The sequence below is a fragment of the Doryrhamphus excisus genome, chromosome 2, assembly GCF_030265055.1.
Source record: "Doryrhamphus excisus isolate RoL2022-K1 chromosome 2, RoL_Dexc_1.0, whole genome shotgun sequence".
NCBI classification, from domain to species: domain Eukaryota; kingdom Metazoa; phylum Chordata; class Actinopteri; order Syngnathiformes; family Syngnathidae; genus Doryrhamphus; species Doryrhamphus excisus.
Window position 1 is genome coordinate 2,043,169 of NC_080467.1, and position 22,115 is coordinate 2,065,283.

At 39.8% G+C, this 22,115-nt stretch overlaps 1 protein-coding gene across 4 annotated transcripts in view; it reads right to left on the reverse strand.

Moving 5' to 3' along the window:
- Window positions 1–1,036: 1,036 nt before the first annotated feature.
- Window positions 1,037–22,115, reverse strand: part of cpeb3 (cytoplasmic polyadenylation element binding protein 3) — a 40,413-nt gene continuing 19,334 nt past the window's right edge. For 2 of the 4 annotated variants that reach the window (XM_058064940.1, XM_058064939.1), the window contains exons 5-11: window positions 15,136–15,159; window positions 13,833–14,000; window positions 12,144–12,233; window positions 8,117–8,235; window positions 7,367–7,481; window positions 6,056–6,237; window positions 1,037–5,336 (exon numbers count right to left, since the gene is read on the reverse strand). In XM_058064940.1, coding sequence (XP_057920923.1) covers window positions 5,109–5,336; window positions 6,056–6,237; window positions 7,367–7,481; window positions 8,117–8,235; window positions 12,144–12,233; window positions 13,833–14,000; window positions 15,136–15,159 — 926 coding nt within the window. In that variant the 3' untranslated portion in view covers window positions 1,037–5,108. The remainder of the gene's footprint in view (window positions 5,337–6,055; window positions 6,238–7,366; window positions 7,482–8,116; window positions 8,236–12,143; window positions 12,234–13,832; window positions 14,001–15,135; window positions 15,160–22,115) is intronic. The other 2 variants (XM_058064942.1, XM_058064941.1) reach the window with 1 other exon arrangement.

Sequence of the window (22,115 nt, forward strand, 5' to 3'; positions counted from 1 at the left end):
GTCATACGGCTACATGTCATAATATTTGCCCGTTACAGTAGTACACAAAGGACATCCCAAGGAAGGAGTAGCAGCATTTGAAACCCAGCTTGGGAAATGCAAATATAGAAATAAATTCAGTGTGTTTGGTAGCAAGGTGTTTATAGAAGATGAGACCTGTGAAGATCTGTGATAGAGTAAAGATACATGGTGATTTAAAACTTTAAAACACTGTCCATTAGCTTGTTTTAACTACACTGATATGAGGGAAGTGGTTAGCATGGGGTTTTATTTAAACACAAAACTCTTGTTTCAAGTTAAAGGTAATTTAGTCATTTTTATGCTTTAATGCTTAACTTGGGGAAACAATGCTCAATTTACAAATATGAATGTTATTTGACCAATGATAGGCCTGGTCAGCAACAAAATGGCGATCATTAATGCTTGAAAAACCGCGATTTATCGCCGACCGACGACAGGTGTCGAGCCAAAGTAAGCTTCCGCAGGAGCGCGTGACTGCGGGGGCGGAGCTTAGTTTCCTTGCTGTGCGATATGTCCAAGTTACACGCATGCGCATAAAATGACGTCACACAGTGCCGTGTATGTTTACGGAAGTATACATCGCCCGGGTTCGTGGCCTAGCGTTTGTGGCAACAGCCAAATTATTTCACGTTGACAATTCAGAATACAAAGTGGAAAGACTTTTGTCTACATATGTGAGTACCTTTACCCTACTCTTGTATTGCAAAACATTTTGACGACGTATAGGTCAGCGGTCAGACTGACATTGTTAACGCTGACATGCAAAAAATATAAACCAAAACTTGGGACTGTGAACGTAGCCTGTGACTGTGACCTGAGTTAAGACCTGGGAAAGAAAAAATATTTATTGCTCAATTAAAAACGAGGGAACTCTTGAGAGGAAAAACATCCAGGGTTCGTAAAAGCACCATAATATGCAATAAAGCTTTACCACACCAGGCAGGACAGTGAGGAAGAGTAGCACTGCACAAATGTAGGTTGTGTTAGCAGTAAGTAAGTACATGGGTCATACAACTTGTGGATATGCTCCTGTCAGTTGTTTTTATTAGATTTATTTTTTACATTGCAGATCACTTTTAACATCATCAAGCCCCAATCTGTTGTTTGTGTAGTTACTGTATATTATTTTCCACACTGATAAGCCCGTTAACACACAAAGCTAAGCAGTCAGACACTTAAGTAACATTATTAGATATTTTTTTTCCAGCTTCAAAAATAAAAGTGAAAATATAAAATCAATTTGAAAGAATTATCTTCATAAAATGAATTTACTCCAAGTAAAAATACAAAATAATATTATGAAAGACATTGACCGAATATGAAAGTTTCCCCGACAAGGTTGGGAAATAAAGCAAATATGAAATAAAAATATGTAAATATGTTAGTCTTGTGTTTTTTTTGTTTTAGCAAAATGTTCTAAAAAATAATGAAAAATTTCTCAGTACAAAGGCTACATACTACTGGAAGGTACTAGCAGGTAGAGCAGGTCAATACACAGTAGAAAATGATTTCTTTTGTGAATCACAATGCAATGAAAATAATTCTGCAGTAAAGATTTATGCTTTTTTTCTTCTTTTCGTCTTTTCTACAAACAGTACAAAGGGTATTGCACATAACAACAAAGAGTTCTTAGCTTTAGAAAAACAAAAACAAACCAAATGGGACATATTCAAGTGTTGCATGAGAAGGCCGCCGGTCGATTGATGCACCTCGGGGGGGCTTTCGCTCAACCTGGGTCTGCTTTATGTTTCATCAAATAACATTCTTTTCTTACAACATCCACTCCCTGTGACGGCATGTCAGGGTTAAAAACACTAAACAAAAATAGAGGAGCACACATTTTTAGAAAAATGAAAAAAATATACAAAAAGTGGGGTGATATTGATATTTTCCAACGTCTACTAATAAACTATACAGCAGAACCTCAGTTAGCGTCATCAATCCCTTCCAGAAATTCCCTAAAGTTGCATGTAAAAAAACACAAATTTTGTAATTTTACATTCAGAAAACAATTCAAATTACATACAAAAGGGTTTCACCTTCATTGAAGACACCCAAAGACACTATGACAGCGAGATCAACACCTTCCTCTTCAACACCACCTTCCTGTTTTGCCATGAGTTATTTCTGGAATTCAATAATGTTTAAAAAAACAAACAGGGAAGTTGTGATCTCGCTGCAACAATCACGTCTTCCAAGAGAGTAAAAGCAATTCCCTTTTATTAGTCATTGAATTGTTTTTTGCATGTAAAAGTTTAAAAATGTGTTTTTGATGCCATCTACCCGGTCCGGTTGCCATTTTGTTAGCAAGCTAAGGATGCTAACAGATGATTTTGGATAAAAATACATTAAGAACAGTGTTGGACTCGCACTGTGATAACGGGAAAATGTACGCAAACTGGGTCAAAATTTAGAAAAACATGCTAACCGAGATTCCACTGTAATCACACGCTAACTTACACAAAAAGCTCAGACTCCTTCAGCTGTCATGGTTAAATGTATATAAAGTCAAATAAAGTAACAAAAAAATCATTGTTAAATAATTTCTCTTGAATTAAATTAATATATGTTTTTCATCTGGATAAACTTAGTTAGAAAACAGCATTTCAAAATTGAGGTATTGCAAAAGATGGTGTCAGTCAGAAAGCGAGCTTCGTCTTTTTTTTTTTTTTCGTTTTTTTCTGTCTGCTGACTGTCAACGAGAATAGATAGAGTAGTGCACAACAAACAATCCTACAGAGCGTGGACTCGCATAAAAACCTGCCTGGGTGAAGAAAAGAAATGTCACCAAAAAACACCCAGAATTCACTTTCATAGGGATACTTATGGTTAGCTTCTATCAGTAAAAAATATATATCCTGCTTTTTTTTTTCCCAGAACAAAAACAGTTTGCGACTAAAAGAGGAGACGGGCTGCTCATAAATGAACTTGGATTGTCCACAAAACTGCTAAAACCAGTGTCATCGCTGCACGCCGTCACTTTTTCATGATATAAAAAAACACAGATTGTTAGCAGGTCTGTTACTTCAAGCTTTGCAGGACAAAATAAAAGTGGATACAGAAGGTAAACCGAGAGAACAATGTGCCATTAGCCTACACCCGTTAGCTTCGATTAAGATCCATCCAAATAGTGTCGAGATCGAGGGTAGTGTCCGTATCAATATTATCAGGTCTCGTCTATTACCTTCAAAAACGTATTTTATGTTATTTATTTTTATTTATATTTTGCTATATTGAGTTTAAATATGTTGTTGGACACAGCGGGGGCTTTGTTTTGTTATTTTGCACACAATTCTTTACAATGAAAAGGAAACATTGTCTTATACAGTAATCCCTCGTTTATCGCAGTTCATCTACATCAGACCCAACCGTGATAAGTGAATTCTTGTGAAGTAGGAGTCCTTCTTCATTTCGTTAGCGCTTAGAAAAGCTGTTTAGGACCTTCTAAATACTTAACATTATTAGAGCCCTCGAGACATAAATAACACCCCTATAGTCACGTTTATAGTCGTATTACTCAACAGAAAATAAGACTTACTAATAGACTTACACACGTTAGCGCTGGGAAGAGTTCCTCGTTGTTGTTCCTTCCATGGCTATTGTGTCATTAAAGTAACATTGCTGCCACCTAGTGACCAGTGTACAATACTTATTATTAATTTAGGCTAAAAATAAGTCACATTTTATTAAATATGCCTTTTTTTGGAGTACAAATAGGTCATACTCATACCATGAAATAGTATGATTTTCGTCATATATTTTTTTGAAGAACGTTGATGTGTGAAGCCGCAAAATTTTAAGTGCAAAATAGCGAGGGATTACTGTACTGCTGCGTTAAATATTGTAAAAAAAAAAAAAAAAGTTCAAAAATATTTCCCTGCGTCGTGATCAACATGTGAAATCCTCCAATGATTGAAGGAGCTATTGATCCATACCAGAATCATCACTGCAGCAGCAGTGGCGCCCCCTTGTGGGTGGAAGTATTCAAACAGGCTGCATCTTAGAACCATTATGAGCGCTTAAATCTGCCGTTAAAAGCGTTTCACTAGTTTTAATGTTTTTCTTTCTTTTGTTGTTGTCTTCTCTTCAGATTGTTTTGTGTGCGTCGGAGGGCCATGCGTTTGGTGAGTACAAGTATGCAGTATACTGTATTGTGATGGTACTTCACGGGACTACGTCTACGTCGGACGTTACTGCCTCATTGGAGGCGTAGTCTGGATACAAAAATTGCACAATTCTATCAACAATCACTGCAAGTAAGTACTTAGATTTGTCATGGTTATACTACATATGGATTTGTGGTACTTAGAAAAGTTGTCACCGGAAGCAGTGATGCGTTCACTGCCTCTCTGTGATTCTGTAGCGTGTTGTGCAAACACGGGGAGAAATAAAAGTGGATGACAGGCAGCCATCTTTGTCTCCATAAAGTACTTGTAGTATCGGATCATACCATTAAATTAGCAGCAAAGCTATCGCAGCATTACATTTAAAAAAATAAGGTTATTATTAAAAGAAGGAAAATCAACTAATTTGTTTGTGTGTATGAGGTATTAATATTCAAAAATATATATTAAAGCGTGTTATTTTCATTCCCCAGATTTAACGATGCTACATGGAATTTCTTTTAAATTGCCTTTGGTGATTTTAGTTTAGTCTCTAGGGGAAGTATATCTATTTCTTTTCAAAATAAGTGCATGCTTTTTTAACATAAAATCAAAATCCATATATTTGTGAGTATCAGATATAAAATAAAAATAGACACCTTTTTTTTTTTTAAATATTCCTATGGTCCCACCTCTATGTTATTATGAAGGGGTGGGGGGGGTTCAGCAGGACCTCGCCGCCCAGTCGTCAGAAGAGTGAGCTGAAAGTAGTCGAGTGAAGTTACTTCCTGTGTGTGTGCGTGTGTGTGTGTGTGTGTGTGTGTGTGTGTGTGTGTCAAAGTGCAAAATCTAATATGACTTCCCGGGTGGGGGTGGGGTGGGGGGGCAGGAGGTGTGATATCGTGGTTACGGATGATATTTTCTTTATGTGTGCGGCCGGGGATGGGTGGTCGACCGCGGCCCCCCGCCCCCGCCCACCGCCACTCAGCTCCAGCGGAAGGACACGTGTCGAGGGCGGTCGCCCCCCTCCTTCACCAGTGGCTTGTGGAACTCTCGCCCCGCTCGCGAGTGAATGCTGGCCCAGCAGTACTCGCAGTAGTACTGCAGACACGTCACGTTGGCACAGAAGAAGGGGGCGAACTTGCCCCCGCAACGCGCCCCCTGGCACTCGTCGCACATCTGGTCATCAAGGACGTACGGCTTCACCTCCACCTGAGCGCAAGGAAAGGAAGAAGACATGAAGAACATAATTAAGCGCTCGGGGAGCCGATTAGAGGTGCGGACAGGAAGTGATGTCACTTTTAACTTGGCGTGTTTATAGCCACAACGGTAGCCCTTGTTGGGGATTACTGTGCCAATTACTGAGACCATTCAGCAATCAGGTCTGGTGCTTGTGTATCTCACTAAACATTTCAGTAACATTCCTGACACCTGAGTAGAATATTCCGGTGTGGAATTCTACATGATTCATTCAGGCCATAAATAAGCAAAATATGCTTAAATATTCCATTTTGGATGTGTGAGTATGTCGCTTTAAAAAGTCAGCCATGTTGGAACCCAAAAGGGGCTTTCCCCAAAGTGTTCAAACCACAAACTTCTAAGCGAGGAATTGCATCCCATAATAATATGCTGCGCTTAGGAATTTCGATTGCTTAGGAATTCGGGGTTAGTCCAGCCCCTAAGAGGTGTGTATTGTCTCCGCATGAGAAACGAGGCCCCGCCCTTCAGAGGCGGTGCTTCTGGCTGACAACCACAGTCCGCGGTTCTGCACGTGTAGAATTCTATAATTAAATGGACCCTGTGGGACGCCCGAGACGTCCGCCATGATGAACGCTGTGTCGCTGAGCTCACGTGCAAATGACAGCAAAAATCCCGGCTGTGGTCGACCTCTGTTTTTCTGAGAGGAAGGCATGCGTCGTGAACCCGCTCACCCTTTTGTCGATGTCGTTGTGCTGCAGCTGAACGAAGCGAGCGCTGATGGCGGCGATGTAGCTCTGCTGATTGGAGAACGCCACGCGTCCGGCTCCCTTCGGGTACTTGAGCTCCGGGTCGGTGTCGATGCCGGCGTAGCACACGCCCCCGTACAGGCGGTCCATGATCATAGCCAGCTCCACTGTGGCGAAAGAAGAGTGTTGTAAGCACCATTAGATATGCTAGTCTATGCTATAAAATCTCATCTATTATTATTATTATTATTATTATTATTATTATTATTATTATTATTATTATTATTATTATTATTATTATTATTATTATTATTATTATTATTATTATTATTATTATTATTATTATTATTAATATCAGCAGCTTTGGAAAACAGCAATCAATGTTTTGCCTCTTTGAATATGTTACAGATAAAACCACTAACATAATAATTCAATAACAATAAGGTCCAAATGTTGAGAGGGAAAAAAAATCATAATTTTACGGGAATAATAAAAATAAGGAATGTCATTTGAAATGAAATATTAAAGAAAAAAATGGTTAATATTATGAGAAACAAACAAAACAGTGAGCTTGTAATTTTTGGAACATTAGGTCAAAATATTATGAGAAGAAAATTTCCAACAAGTAAATAGGTGGAAAATAATATTAATATTAATAGACAATCTCATTTTATTAGCATAGATATGCAGAGAAAAATATGCTGTTTTTTGAAAAGTTATGATATTAGTTATAATATTATTATAATAATATACGTATAATAATAATATTTTTTATAATAATAATACTTTATTTATTTATTAATAATTATTTGTTAATATATTATAATATATATTCATAATAATAATAACAATCATAATATTAATTAATAATTAATTAACAATAATATTATAATTTATTTAATTTATTATAATTTAACTTATAATAATATAAGTTATAATATTGTGGCAATTAAGTCAGATATTATGGAAATAAGTCTTAATATTCTGAAAATAAGATTAGCAAGATTATTTAAGAAGAAAATTCAAATATTCGTTTTTCAGAATGTGGCCCTTGATGGAAATGAGGTTGGACACTCCTGGTCTCGGCCTAAGTGATTCCTGGATTCATCAAAACCAGCTTCAGATGAGACTAAGGAAATCCTCGGAATCATCGCAGCCCTTTTGTTCTGAAACGAAGCGTTGTCCTATTTTTAGCTCTTCGATGCCGTCGCCCTGACGTCTCAGACGTCATCAATGACCAAAACCAGGACTAAGATATCCATCACTTCATGGTGCTCCAAGCTAGAAGTCAGATACCTGCACGCAGGGGCCGTGGCACCCCTCCTACGAAGATGGTCTTACGGGGGTCCAAAGGCTGGGAGCCATCCATGACGAAATCGCTGTCACTCAGGTTCCACGGACGGATCTGGACCTGCAGACACACAGAGAAAAACATGCTGGATTACCAAGTAAAGTTCTAGTGACTTTAAGATTCCAGTTTCAGTTCGCCTGGCACTCGAAATATCAACCTGGGCACCCTCCGTCGCCCGTTCAGTGGCCTCACTGATCTAATGTCAGAAGACATGATTCTACCGTCCGTCTTCATGGAGAATTGGGACCAACGAGCGGGAGATTGAATCTGAGCCGGACCAGATTGGTTTTTGACGCTGTTAGTACTGGAGTGTAGCAATGGACTTAGGAGTACTGCGTGGCGGCCACCAACAACCAGCTCCTTTGTCCAGAGGCGTTCATTGGTCATCCATCTTGGAGATTCTAGATGACTTCCATCCTCCTGTGGCAAAACCAGAGCCACGGTCTCAGACCAACTCCAGTTCATATGCGCTGTGTGAGTTTGCTAATGACCTGGTAGCTAATTCCCGCCTCCCGTCAGGGCGCCATTCCCAGTCAAATAGACAACGTAGAGTCAACCCTTGGAAACGTTCCTGAAACCAATCCTACAAACTGGTCCAACACTTAGCTGGGATTAAGTATCCAAACCTTTGAGGCCGGGCTCGGCTATAAAGTACCCCTCTTCCCAACTTGAGGTGTTATACTGTATGTGCTTACCGGCTTGTCTTTGATGGTGGGACTGGACACGCACAGGTAGAGCTTCCCGTCCTCCTCGATGCAGGCGTCAATCAAAGCTTGAACCGAGGTCTCTTCTTGGAACAGCAGGAAGGCATAACCTGGAAGGCAGTAAACGCAATCCTTTCATAGACATCATCACGTTGTTGTAATCCCGATAAATGCCATCCTTTGAGTCGGGTTCGGCCCTGCGGATCCCACATGTTCGATGCCCTTATTGACGCGAAGTTGCATTGCCAACTCAGAGTAGAGTGGCACTCCCACGGCAGGAAGCATGGAAAAACATGCAAAATTGATCAACAACAAGCTGCCGAGTTCCCAGAGAGAACCAGATGGTCTTCACTGATGACTTTGATGCAAATAGAACGTCTCCGTACCGCGGCATTAAATATTTAGCACTAAGAGCACCGAACGTCCCCAAGGTCAGCACCATTAGGCTTATTCACGTGGGACGGAGATCTGTTCCTAGTAGGAAATACTTCAATAGCCAGTACTATCATTATTCACGAGATCTAACTTTAAGCTACCCTGTGCCTCGGTTTACTTGTTTCACACTTGCTCAAAGACTAGATAGGACAGCTGAAGTCTGTTGGTACTGCAATACTACAGAGGGTGATCCCACCCAGACAAGAACCGAACCTCCTTGGTTCCTGGATCTGGCACCGTCCCCTCAGACTACGCCGGTCCTATCTAGTCTTTGAGACCAGACTGAGTAAGCCTGCTCGGATGAAAGACAACCTAAGACAAGCTGAACAGACATAAGTCAAATGACCTAAGACAACCTGAACAGACATAAGTCAAACAACTTAAGACAACCTAAACAGACATAAGTCAAATGACCTAAGACAACCTGAACAGACATAAGTCAAACGACCTAAGACAACCTAAACAGACATAAGTCAAACGACCTAAGACAACACATAAGTCAAATGACCTAAGACAACCTAAACAGACATAAGTCAAACAACCTAAGACAACCTAAACAGACATAAGTCAAACAACCTAAGACAACCTAAACAGACATAAGTCAAACAACCTAAGACAACCTGAACAGACATAAGTCAAACGACCTAAGACAACACATAAGTCAAACAACCTAAGACAACCTAAACAGACATAAGTCAAACAACCTAAGACAACCTGAACAGACATAAGTCAAACGACCTAAGACAACACATAAGTCAAATGACCTAAGACAACCTAAACAGACATAAGTCAAAGAACCTAAGACAACCTGAACAGACATAAGTCAAACCACGTAAGACAACCTGAACAGACATAAGTCAAATGACTGAAAGGTTGTACAATTCCCAATTTGGGAGGGAAATGATGACACCGTGGTATTACAGCTGGATTTTTCAATTTTCCGAAAAATGCAGTTTCAAAATGTTCTATTATCTCTTTTAAAACCTTCTCACAAATATACTGCACACACGCACTGGCCCTTGAATGCAACACAGATGTTTCTCCCTGCCAGCCATTCATTGTGCAGCTGTGGTGCATAAAAGATGAACGTTCTTTGACGACTCAGTCAAGTGGATGCACTGCGACGTGTAGCAAGGCGGGATGGAAACAGGAAGCGGCGAGGCGGCGAGGCGGCGAGGCAATAAGGGAACGAAGGAGGCTACCTCAGTTTTAGAACTGAAATGAAAAATCAGGTGTACTTATATTGCAAATATGACACTTTTATGTCCTGATGTCCTTCATAAAAGCCTTCTGGCCAAAGCCATGGTGATGACAATTGTTCTGACATTTGAATGAACCAACAGTTGTGTGCACGTACTAAATGCATGAGGACACAATTTCAACTAGAGTAGATCCACACACCCAAAAACAGACAGGTTTTTACAATTATATTTATATTATTATTATTTATTTACTATATGACTACCAATTTTTTTTGCTGTAAAGAGAAAATAAAAATGCAATGCTACCAAAAGTGAACATATTCCATTTGACTATCATGTAGTAGTTTTATAGCTACACATCTTCTAATAGTTCAGGAACAGTTGATGTTGAAAAGCTAATGCGATGGAGAGCAGTTCCATGTCATTTATCACACTGGTAGCAGTTTACACCCCCCCCCCCCCAACCCCCCATCCCCGCTCACAGACCAAAATAGCCGCTTAACATTTGCAGCATCAACAGCGATGACGGTGTTGGGTAATATAGGAGGGGATGTACGTGACATCACCATAGTGACCAGATCTCACTGCGGTTGCCGTGACATCAGCTGTCCCAGAGATCCCAAAGCTGACGCGGATTTGCGGCTTGTTTTTTTTTATTTTTTAGACATCAATAATTACAAAGGATATACTGAATACATAAATGTGATCTCATAATTGTTATGTTTTGTTATGCTTTCGTGTTCCGTCACCCCAGGATGCAAGGACGTGGTGGCAGCTTGCTTCTAGAAAGTCTCTAATTCACAACGATAAGCTCATGGGAGGAACAGCAAACACACCAATAACGTTTTTTTTAACATTATTAGAACACTCTAGACATAAAATAACACCCCTATAGTCACCCTTACACTCTTATTACCTCATATAGGAAACAGATAACAGAACTGATAACAGAATAACAGAATATAAGACAGAAATAAGACGTGTGTGCGTTGCTATAAATGCGATTCGGTGCGGAGTGGGGGGCGGACAGGAAGTGACATCAGTTTTAGCTTAGCAAGGGTTACAGTGCAATGAAAGTCTGTTATTCATATACTGTATTTTCTGGACTATAAGTCGCACAAGGCCAAAAATGCATCATTAGGTAGATAAAAACATACATAAGTCGCACTGGAGTATAAGTCGCAATTTTTGCGGGTAATTAATTTTCCAAACTACTTGACCAAAACAGACATTACGTCCTCTTGGAAGGCAAGTTCTAACAATAAAATAATAGAGGACAGGCTGAATAGGTGTAAGATATGCTAACACAATGCTTATTCAGCTACACAAAAAATAAACATAAACACACAAAAGGTGTCCAGTGTTTATGGAACATAAACACTTTATTCATTTATAAGTCGCTCTGGAGTATAAGTCACAGGAACAGCCAACCTATGAAAAAAAGTACGACTCATAGTTCAGAAAATACGGTATATTACAGGGACATCACTGCCACCTAGTGACCGGTGTAGAATACTACATATCATTACAACATCTTTGAATGTGTCTTCTGAATGCCTTATATATATATAATGACGTTTTTATACTTGGAAATGCTTCATTTAGGCAAAAATAATGTGCTTAAATATGCATATTTTTACACTATTAATAGGCCACATTGAATGTTTATCACGCTCATTCCGCGTCAGTGACATTTATACGGATAAGCGACGGGAAAAAACAAGACTGGACTATGCTATGGCTAGCGATGTTCCTCACTGCCAGGCAGCAAATGGAGAATGTGACATTGACATCATATTTAGATGTTCCCCCGGGATATCTCAAGCAGGAAGTGTTTTTGGTTTTAATTTAGGCAACATGACACATCAGCAGCCCCGCCCCTCCCCGTTTACATGACAGCCTCCAACTGCAGGAAGCTCATTCATTCCCCTAAAAGGTTGCTACATATTTTTTCCGCTGGGTGTGGTTATGAGAGTCAAGCCTCCCATTAAAAAAAAAAAATCATTTATGGAGAAATGAGAGTGGGAGAGAGCTTCCTCACGTCCTATGACCACGTGCATATGGAATGTGAGTTATTTCTTTTAATAACTTTAATAACTTCCCTTATCGGACACCCGGCATCGACTAGGCCGGCCCCAGGGAAGACCCGGGAGTTGTTGAGGAAAACTTTGCTCAGGTAACTGTTCAAATAAAGTGAAAACAGGATGGAGTCCGATCAACACCGACACCCCCAGGCTCTCCCAGCATGACCTATGAATTCTGGGTAACATGAACAAGTCCAACTCCCTATGACGGCAAGAAACACCCAAGCTTTTATTTATTGCTGTAGTTTTCATGTCTGATGGGAAAATCCAGATTGTGTTTGGAGAAACCCGTCTTACCTTTCGGAGGGAAGTAGGATTTGCTCTCGGCTTTGTGGGGCCAGTCCACCACGAGGTGTCCATAGCGACGAAAACTGTTGGTGATCTCATCTGTTCAGATGCAAAGGAGAGGAAAAGAAAACAGACGTCATTCTCGTGCTTATCGGAGCAGATGATAGGAATGGAATCAAGGACGGGCTTGGATCCGATCGGGAAGAGGCCGGGACTACGGGAGACTTGTAGTGTGGACCTGAAGACTCGTGCATTTTTCAAGAAGCTCAAATCTGCAGGTGCTCTTCATTTTTAGGACATTCCCATAAAATATTAAAACTGTACAAAAAGAAAAGGAGAATATGTAATATATTGTTGTGCATTGCTGGACTGGGAACTGGGAACTGGGAACTGGGAAAGCACGAGTCGTTTGATTTTTTCCAGTGAACTTTTTAATGTTAACCTCCATAATGTTCACCAAACGTGAAGCAGGATCCTCACGTGGCAATGCGTAAAAAAAAAAAAATGACTGAAAGGATCTTCTACTTCTACTGTTACATTATTGAGACGTCCTACTACCAGTACGCCCGTCTCTCCCTTCCTTGCAACGCCCCTTCCAGTGTACAAGACAAGAATAAGGGTAATGAGTGTTTTGTTGAATTATTATATTTCTGTGTACAATGTGAGTGACTTACGGGTTTGTAGGTATAATCTAAGTTTAATCACAGTCATAGGAACAGAATCTGTACAGAAATCGAGGATCACCAACTGCAGATGTGTAACGTTATATTTCAAAAAATATATAGTCTGATTTATGTTTTATGTTTCTGTTTTATGGCACTTTAATGTTCTGCCATACCTTAAAAGGCATTGGATGGACAGGGATACTAGTGGAACCTTGGTTAGAGTCATTCATCCCTTCCAGAAGGTCCGACTCTAACCAAAACGTACTCTAACCAAATCCATTTTTTCCAAAAGAAAAAATTGATGTTTTGCATTTATGGTTTTACCAATAGAATATAAATGTAACTCCTGCATGTTTTGCATGCATGTGTTCTTTTTATAATAAGCCACATTGGAGCCAATTGAGCGTTTCTTTATAAAGAAGGAGAAACATGACTGAATTCAAGAATTAACTCATAGCAAAACAAGAAGGTGGTGTCGGTGTGGATCTTGCTGTGTCTTCAGCAACAATCAAAAATTCTAAAATTTCTAAATCCTTCACGTCCCCCAAGGACGTGTATCATGCTAACATTTTGAATCGTGTTAGATAACTAAGAACTACAGTCGATTGCTGATGACATCATAGCTGTTTTCATGTACTAGCAAACTGCTAACCAGGACGTTTTGTGATAAAAATACATTAAGAAGACAGTTGGACTCATATTAGTACATATTAGTGACATGACAAGATATTGTATGCTAACTGAGGCAACCTTTGACTTTAACTGAAAAACGCTATTTGTACACTAACCGAGGTTCTTTTGCAATAAATTTTTTTATTTTTGTATAATAAGTTACTTTTAAAACATTAAAGCAGCTGCAGAATAGATTTCTTGTATTTTATTTCCTGATGTTGTTGGCTTATAAATAAATAAAAAAAAGACATTTCTCAGTAGAAATCTTTTTGTTAAGAATTTTATACTAATGGTACTACTGTGATCTTATTGATGTGTAACGTATTTTTTAAAAAAAAGTGATGACACAAACGTTATTTACCTTCGTCTATATCGGGGGGCAGACCGCCAACAAAGACTTTCCTGGAGTATCGCTCCATCCTGTCTCCGTTTTGGCAGCGGGTCGGGGAGTTCAAACCTGGGGTCAGGGAGGGGTCGCCGTGGCCATCGTCAAGGAAACCATCTTCAAACGGAAAAAGGTAGGAACGACCTGCAATGGGTGGAGGGAGAGGAGGAGAGAAAGGGAGATGAAGGATACGAGTATATGACATTAGCACGTTTGATTGATTGTTAGCATTTTTTATCTAAATGCTGACTAAAAACACTAACATCCTGTACAATTATTATACAGCGCATGCGTACAATAACTGTAGGACACATTTTTTCCCGCTTGATTCAAAGACAAGACGTAGAAAAGCAACGTATAGAAACACCAATTCATTCATCTTAACATCAGGATGCAGGATGGATGCGTTTCAATCTCAGTGATTCCACAAGAAAAATCCCATTTTTCACATTATGAGCATGATTTATGATTGATGATCGATTGGCTTCATTTCCACAGCACAATAACCGAGTATGGATGGACTTTATGAACACAATAACAACTGAAAAGTTGATGCTTCTTTTCTACTGTACGAGAACTCTTAGCAAGATTCTACTCTTATTGACCCTTTTCCACCCGCAGGTACAATTAAGTCAAATTTCCAGTAGCGGCTCAAAGGAGCGATGTAATTGGTCCATCACGTTAGATGCAGTTGGAACTTGGAGATAAAAAGCAGCCCATGCTATCATCTATAAGGTTCTACGTGCTGCAGGGTTCAGTTTCCATCAATAATACACTTGTATTGTCTTAGTAGGATTGATGCATTCAATGTCGCTCGGTTCTTGCGGGATCACACAATATTATTCTGAAGTAGGGCCGCAACTAACCAATAGTTTCTTAGTAGATTAATCTGAAGCTTGTTGTTTCCATTCATCAGGTATGCGGAGACCAAGGGTGTCACATACTGAAAAATGTTACATATCATGCATACATCATATCCACTGTAACCATAACAACGCTTAATATTTATGAATGGAAGCCAGTCACATGACTCAAGTGGGCTCAGTCCCTCAGGTGACTTTTGAAGGACTCCGAGCTAACAGGCCGCGGCATCGGTTTCCTGGGATGCATTTCCGCTATTAAAATCATATTGCGTCATATTCATTACATTTAAATTTTGACGACTGAATGGATCACAGCACGGATGAGAAGCGGAGAGCGCCGCCATGCTAGCCATGAAGCCGTTCATCTTGGGACGGACAAGACAAGCAGAAGCCCACGAGAGAGAGCAACACGTTACCTCTTCTGTGGCCAAAGCTCCGGGCTGCTTGTCAATCAAGTGGCAAGGGGGGGGGGGGAGGAAGGACACGGGTTAGGAAAGAGACATACATATGGATTTGGGGCAAATAACGGCAATACAGGATCATCAGAAACACACAGACGGCCATGTTGAAGATGGGTCATCCTATCTAGTGATCTAGGACATATTTAGTGGACATCGGCGTCTAAGCTATGGCCGCCACTAGTGTTTATCTTTTGTATGGCAAAGCAGACAATAATATGCTCAGTTTAACACGGACTTAGTTAGTCATTATCATGACCTTGGAGTGACACACGTGGGTGAGTGGAAACTTCCCACAGGGTTTGAGTGCTGGTTGAAAGTCATCCTTCTAATGGTTTGTTACTATGGTGAATCCAACCAACACGCATTGAGATAAAGACATGTACAGTAATCGATCTTTTACTGTGATTAATTAGTTCAGTTGGTTCCGTCATCATTTCATTTGGGATTTCTTATTTAGAAATGGAATATTTTTGCAGTTAGAGCATAGAAAACCTGTTTCAAGCCTTCTAAATATGCTTTTTAACATTATTAGAGCTCTGTAGACATGAAATAACACCCCTATATTCACCTTTAAACTCAAATGACCTAATATAATAAAGGAAATAAGCCATTTAAGACATAAATAAGACTTGTATTTGTGCATTTTGCTGTAAATGTTTTACACTTGTGCAGACAGGAAGTGACACCCGGGGTTCAGAGTTGAGTTTTAGCTCGGCGTGGGTTATGGCCACAGCGCTAGCACATGATAAGGATTATTTTGCTTTTTGTGAGATAATTCAAACCTGCAATAAAAGTCAATCAAGTCTGGTGCTTGTGTCTCATCGTACGTTACGGTAACAATACTGACACCTAGTGACCGGTGTCTTATGGACATCTGTCCAGGAACACAATATAAACTATGAAATAGTGTCATGATAGGGTTTATGATACGGCAGGTCTATCCACCTTCCAGTACTATTAAAGATACTATTTGTGTTTTGTGTGACCGGCAACATTTCAATCATGCTTTATTTATCTTTATTTATTTACAACTCTGCTCAAACCGTGTGCTTACTGTTTTCATGCTGATTTGTGCTCATTTGTCATTAAATACAGGCATCATGTCTGAAATGAACAGTTATAAAATACTAAGTTGAAGCAAATATTCTTTGTTAGCGGTATAGCAACTGCTAGCTTACAGCAACCTGTTGGAAACCCTGTGGTAGCATCCATCTTATAGCTGGACACACTACACAACTTATACGCACAACTAGTGTTTTGAAGACAAGACATTATCATGATAATAGTAACAAGAGGGTAAAGTTAAGTAACACTTAAAAAAACTAAGTCAACACATACCTCATTAGCATGGCCGCTACTTGTAGCTTTCCCGTGAGACAAAAACAAGCTAACTCTCAATCTCGCAATATTTTTGAAGGATAAAATGTAACTGTGTTTTTATTTTAAAGTCCCATTTGGAGTCCATGGACCAATGTGGATAACTATATATATATATATATATATATATATATATATATATACACACTGGAGCTACCGCTAGCTAAGTTGAAGCAAATATTCTTTGTTGTTAGCGTTATAGCAACTGCTAGCTTACAGCAACCTGTTGGAAACCCTGTGGTAGCATCCATCTTATAGCTGGACACACTACACAACTTAGACGCACAACTAGTGTTTTGAAGACAAGACATTATTATGATAATAGTAACAAGAGGGTAAAGTTAAGTAACACTTAAAAAAACTAAGTCAACACATACCTCATTAACGTGGCCGCTACTTGTAGCTTTCCCGTGAGACCAAAACAATATTTTTGAAGGATAAAATGTAACTGTGTTTTTATTTTAAAGTCCCATTTGGAGTCCATGGACCAATGTGGATAACTATATATATATATACTACCGCTAGCTAAGTTGAAGCAAATATTCTTTGTTGTTAGCGTTATAGCAACTGCTAGCTTACAGCAACCTGTAGGAAACCCTGTGGTAGCATCCATCTTATAGCTGGGGACACTACACAACTTAGACGCACAACTAGTGTTTTGAAGACAAGACATTATTATGATAATAGTAACAAGAGGGTAAAGTTAAGTAACACTTAAAAAAACCAAGTCAACACATACCTCATTAGCATGGCCGCTACTTGTAGCTTTCCCGTGAGACAAAAACAAGCTAACTCACAATCTCGCAATATTTTTGAAGGATAAAATGTAACTGTGTTTTTATTTTAAAGTCCCATTTGGAGTCCATGGACCAATGTGGATAACTATATATATATATATATATATATATACTACCGCTAGCTAAGTTGAAGCAAATATTATGTTGTTAGCGTTATAGCAACTGCTAGCTTACAGCAACCTGTAGGAAACCCTGTGGTAGCGTCCATCTTATAGCTGGGGACACTACACAACTTAGACGCACAACTAGTGTTTTGAAGACAAGACATTATTATGATAATAGTAACAAGAGGGTCAAGTTAAGTAACACTTAAAAAAACTAAGTCAACACATACCTCATTAGCATGGCCGCTACTTGTAGCTTTCCCGTGAGACGAAAACAATATTTTTGAAGGATAAAATGTAACTCTGTTTTTATTTTAAAGTCCCATTTGGAGTCTATGAACCAATGTGGATAACTATATATATATATATATATATATACATATATACTGTAGCTACATAGCTAGCTGCCGCTAGCTTAGTTGAAGCAAATATTCTTTGTTGTTAGCGTTATAGCAACTGCTAGCTTACAGCAACCTGTTGGAAACCCTGTGGTAGCGCTGGCATCAATACGCTTAGACTGTGACATTGACTCAATATTTACATTCTCATAGTAATAATAGTAATAATAGTAATAATAATACTCAATATGGAACGCATACTTTTATCTGGTCGCACGTGCGTGAGTACATGAAAATGTACTCACAATGTATACATATTTTAGTCGTCTGGAGCCCTGAACTTTAGGTGCAAGTTCCGACTTACAGTACACCACAGTCTAGGACTAGAACTCATTCATCACTTTTAGTACTTTTAGGACCACTTTTATTTTGAAAATGGAGGTCCTGACAAGCCACATTCTTTGCCTGGGTAAGAGGAGAATGATACAATTCCTCTACGTGAGCCAACACCCAGGCACTCAACACGGATGCGTTTTACGGTTTCAATCCGAATTATTCAACCGGCACTCCAAATTACTTTATTTGCAAAATACACAAAGTAGCATTTGTTTGCTATCGACTCATAATATTAACTAAGAATAATTCCCATGGCTCAACAAGCATTCTCCGTATATGATGAGAAAAATTAGGGGGGGGTAAAAGCCCCCAGTTCAGCAACATTGTCTCTGCATGTTGCAACCACCTTTTTCTTTCAATGGGGTTCAGCGATGGCCGCTCTTGCATCTTTCAGACCTTCTTCTGAAACAAGCTTTGGTGGATCAGGTTTGAGGCCCGACACAAATCAATTTGGACCGCCATATATAGACTTGCTAAGCCAAGCCCACAGAAACCGCGAGTGGCACGCAGTATTACCATGGATGGAAGGGTTTTGGGTATCTGGCGAAGAGGGACTCCATCACAACCAACCAAGAAGTGTTAGCGTTACCAAACCTTGCATTGGTATAGACCAGGGGTCGGCAACCTTTACTATGGATAGAGCCATTTTACCCCCTTGCCCACTAAAGAAAAATAGCCTGGAGCCGCAAAACATTGGAGAGAATATTGGTGTATCAAAGTAGTTCAGATAAGAAAAGACGAGTTGGAGTACTCTTGCTAGTATTGGAGATAAACTTACATAAATGTATGCATGTGTAAACTACTGCAAACTTATCTGATTTTTAAGTTCCCATGGAATGATATCGAATTTATTTTTAGAATTGTCAAATAGCTCTGGGAAAGTATTACCGTATTTTCTGGACTATAAGTCGCTCCGGAGTATAAGTCACACAAGGCCAATAATTTATAATTAGGTAGAAAAAAAAACATACATAAGTCGCTCCGGAGTTTAAGTTGTATTTTTTGTGGGTAATTTATTTTATGACCAAAATAGACATTACGTCCTTTCTAACAATAAAAGAATAGAGGACGGGCTGAATCGGTGTAAGTTATGCTAACATATTGGTACAGCTACACAAAAAATAAACATAAACAGAAAAAGTGTCCAGTTTATGTAACATAAACAGTTTTTTCATTTATAAGTCGCTCTGGAGTATAAGTCGCAGGAACGGCCAACCTATGAAAAAAAGTGTGACTTATAGTCCGGAAAATACAGTTCTTATTTTCCATCATGTTTATGTGTGTGAGAGAACTGAATAGCATCGTGTCTGCTCATCCAATCACCAGTCAGAACTCAGTCAGGATGCATTCATGGTCTCACACAAAGTTGGAATTTTTTAAAACTCATTTCAAAAGACGTTCATTTTCCCCATTCGCGTGTTAAATAATATTCAAGCATTGCAAAGGGAGCCACAACAAAGAGGCTGATGAGCCACATGTGGCTCTAGAGCCGCGGGTTGCTGACCCCTGGTATAGACCGTTTTTTCCACCGACTTATAGTCACCTGGAAAAGATGCCCCAAGCCAGGTAGACCAGATTGAGTACGTCACCATGATACTGATTCTGATACATGGACCACATGGATACCACAACTACATAATAAACAATCCACCGAGGCGCCAGGAAAGCTCCTACAACGATGATGATGTGTCTCCATCTTGGTTAATATGTTCAGTAGCTCACATCATGATCTTCCTTCATGGGATGAATAAAGCCCATCCGTCTTCTCCGCCCCCCCAAAACGAGGCTAAATATGTTTCCACATATGCAAGTAAAGCTCTCTGGACTCCTGGCCTCTAAAAACAAACACAGGCCTTTGTGTTGCGGGGGGGCCATTGTGGGTCTGTTATGTGAGAATATATTGCCTTGGAGGTTCTTCTCCCTCGCAGTATTTTCATTAAACAGATCTGGCTTTCCGACGGCCAAAAACCGGGCAGGCTGTCTGCAGCTTTGCCCTTTCTCCGTCAGGCCTCGGCAGGGACCTAGCAACCAGCAAAACAGGCAGATACCTTAGCGTGGGCTGGGTGGGCTGGGTGGGGTGGGGTGCTAATCCCACAATAAGTGATGAGTTCAAGGATCCCTGACATGATTCATCAGCTTTGCTGAGGAACCTTGTTTCTAGTTATGTTCTACATTTTTACATTTTTGAACGGCAACGGTAAATTCGAAAAATTTTAATTTATAGTTTGTGGTTGCGGCCATGACGAACTAGCTCTTGCAGTTCAGCTTAGCATCAGGGTAACATCGTTCAGGTAAACAAACTAAGATGTTTACAGTGAGGATAATGGTTGCCCCTGCAAAGGTGTTCCTTCGAATGTCGTCAGTGAATAATCGCCGCAAAACACAGAACGTGAGATGGGCGTCCATCTGTCCATCGTTCTCTGCTTCGTCCATTGTTGTCTTAAACCTTTCACTTTTGTTAAGGATAACAAACTTCCAGCATCAACCGGACATTGTGAACATCCAGCAGCAACACAATCTTTTTGGCATGACTACCATTTTGATGAATAATATACTGAACTAAGTTGACGATGTGTTGGTTTAATCGTACTCTGCTTTAGCTGAGAGGTTTCATTCTTGGCATCCTTCCGTCTCCGTGAGACGATGGAGTGGTTCCGTGGAGATGGGAGCTGAGAGGTTTTACCTCGATTACGTCATTTCCGGAAACGAGGCTGAGCTGCGAACTATAAATGGAATTTTTGCAAATGAACTTAACATATTTAAGAAGAGCTGATGAATGGTATCCGGGACCTGTTAAGAGTACTAGTGCTTGGTATTTTGGCACCAGGAGGACAAAAGAAGCTGGGTGATGAGTTTGATGTCTCCTTATTAGCTCGGCTTCAAAGCGGCAGACCAACGCTTTATTCCATCCAGAGATTGAAGATTCCCAGATTGAAGTCTCAAAGCTAATGGAGTCAGAAACAGTTGCTGAAACACTTGAAACTTTGAAACCAAAGCCCCCCCCCCCACTCCTCCATCTGCCCACATCAGCGTCTACAGAGGAGCGAGCGACTTTGACAGCTTTGGAAGATCTGTGTGTAATCCTTGACACAGACGTTTAACATCAATACCAGGAAGTTCCTCTGGAGTGGAGTGAAGATGAAAACATGAAGAAGGGTCGTGTTGGAAACATCTGATGGTGGGAGCAAAACAACGTTTCCTGCCTTTGTCTGTAGGATCTGTAGAATATTGGCCATAGGTAATTATTATTATTATTATAAAATGAAAATGTGCTGAACTGAAGAAAAAGGTCATGTGACATTAAAGACCAATATCAGTTCAGCGACGGGACTCCAGGACATTCTAGTCTTACATGTTTGGGCTATTTTTAGAAACGTTATTCACAGGTCAACTGTGCTTGAGGTTCATCCTCGGTTTACGGTGTCAGGGAAGCCAGGCTTGGGTAAAAGGGTAGGCAGGTGCACGCCGTGTTTCCTGGCATGGACCACACTGGCGAAGCCCTGGAAGAAGCCGTGTCGCTAGCAATATTTATCATAGCCATGTTTCACCATCATTTGGCCGGCATTTTCATGCTGGCCGTGTAAGGAGAATAACAACTGTTAATAATATGTTAATAATGTAATGGTAATGGTAATGGTAATGGTAATGGTAATGGTAATGGTTTAATTTCATTTGAACATGCATCAGATTCCAATTGAATGCATCCCATAATCAGTTCCCAGTTCCACATGTCCAAAAGGAGTAGGAAGAAGCAAAGCTTATTAAATCCTACCCCTCCATCTGGTACTTTTACAATCACTAACTGTTACATTTGTTCACTTCCTGCTTTCCATAATACAGTTTAAGGTTTTTTTTTTTTTTAATTTTTAAAAATTTTAAATGTGACATCACAGCAACAACTAATCGAAGATTGAAAATGCAAC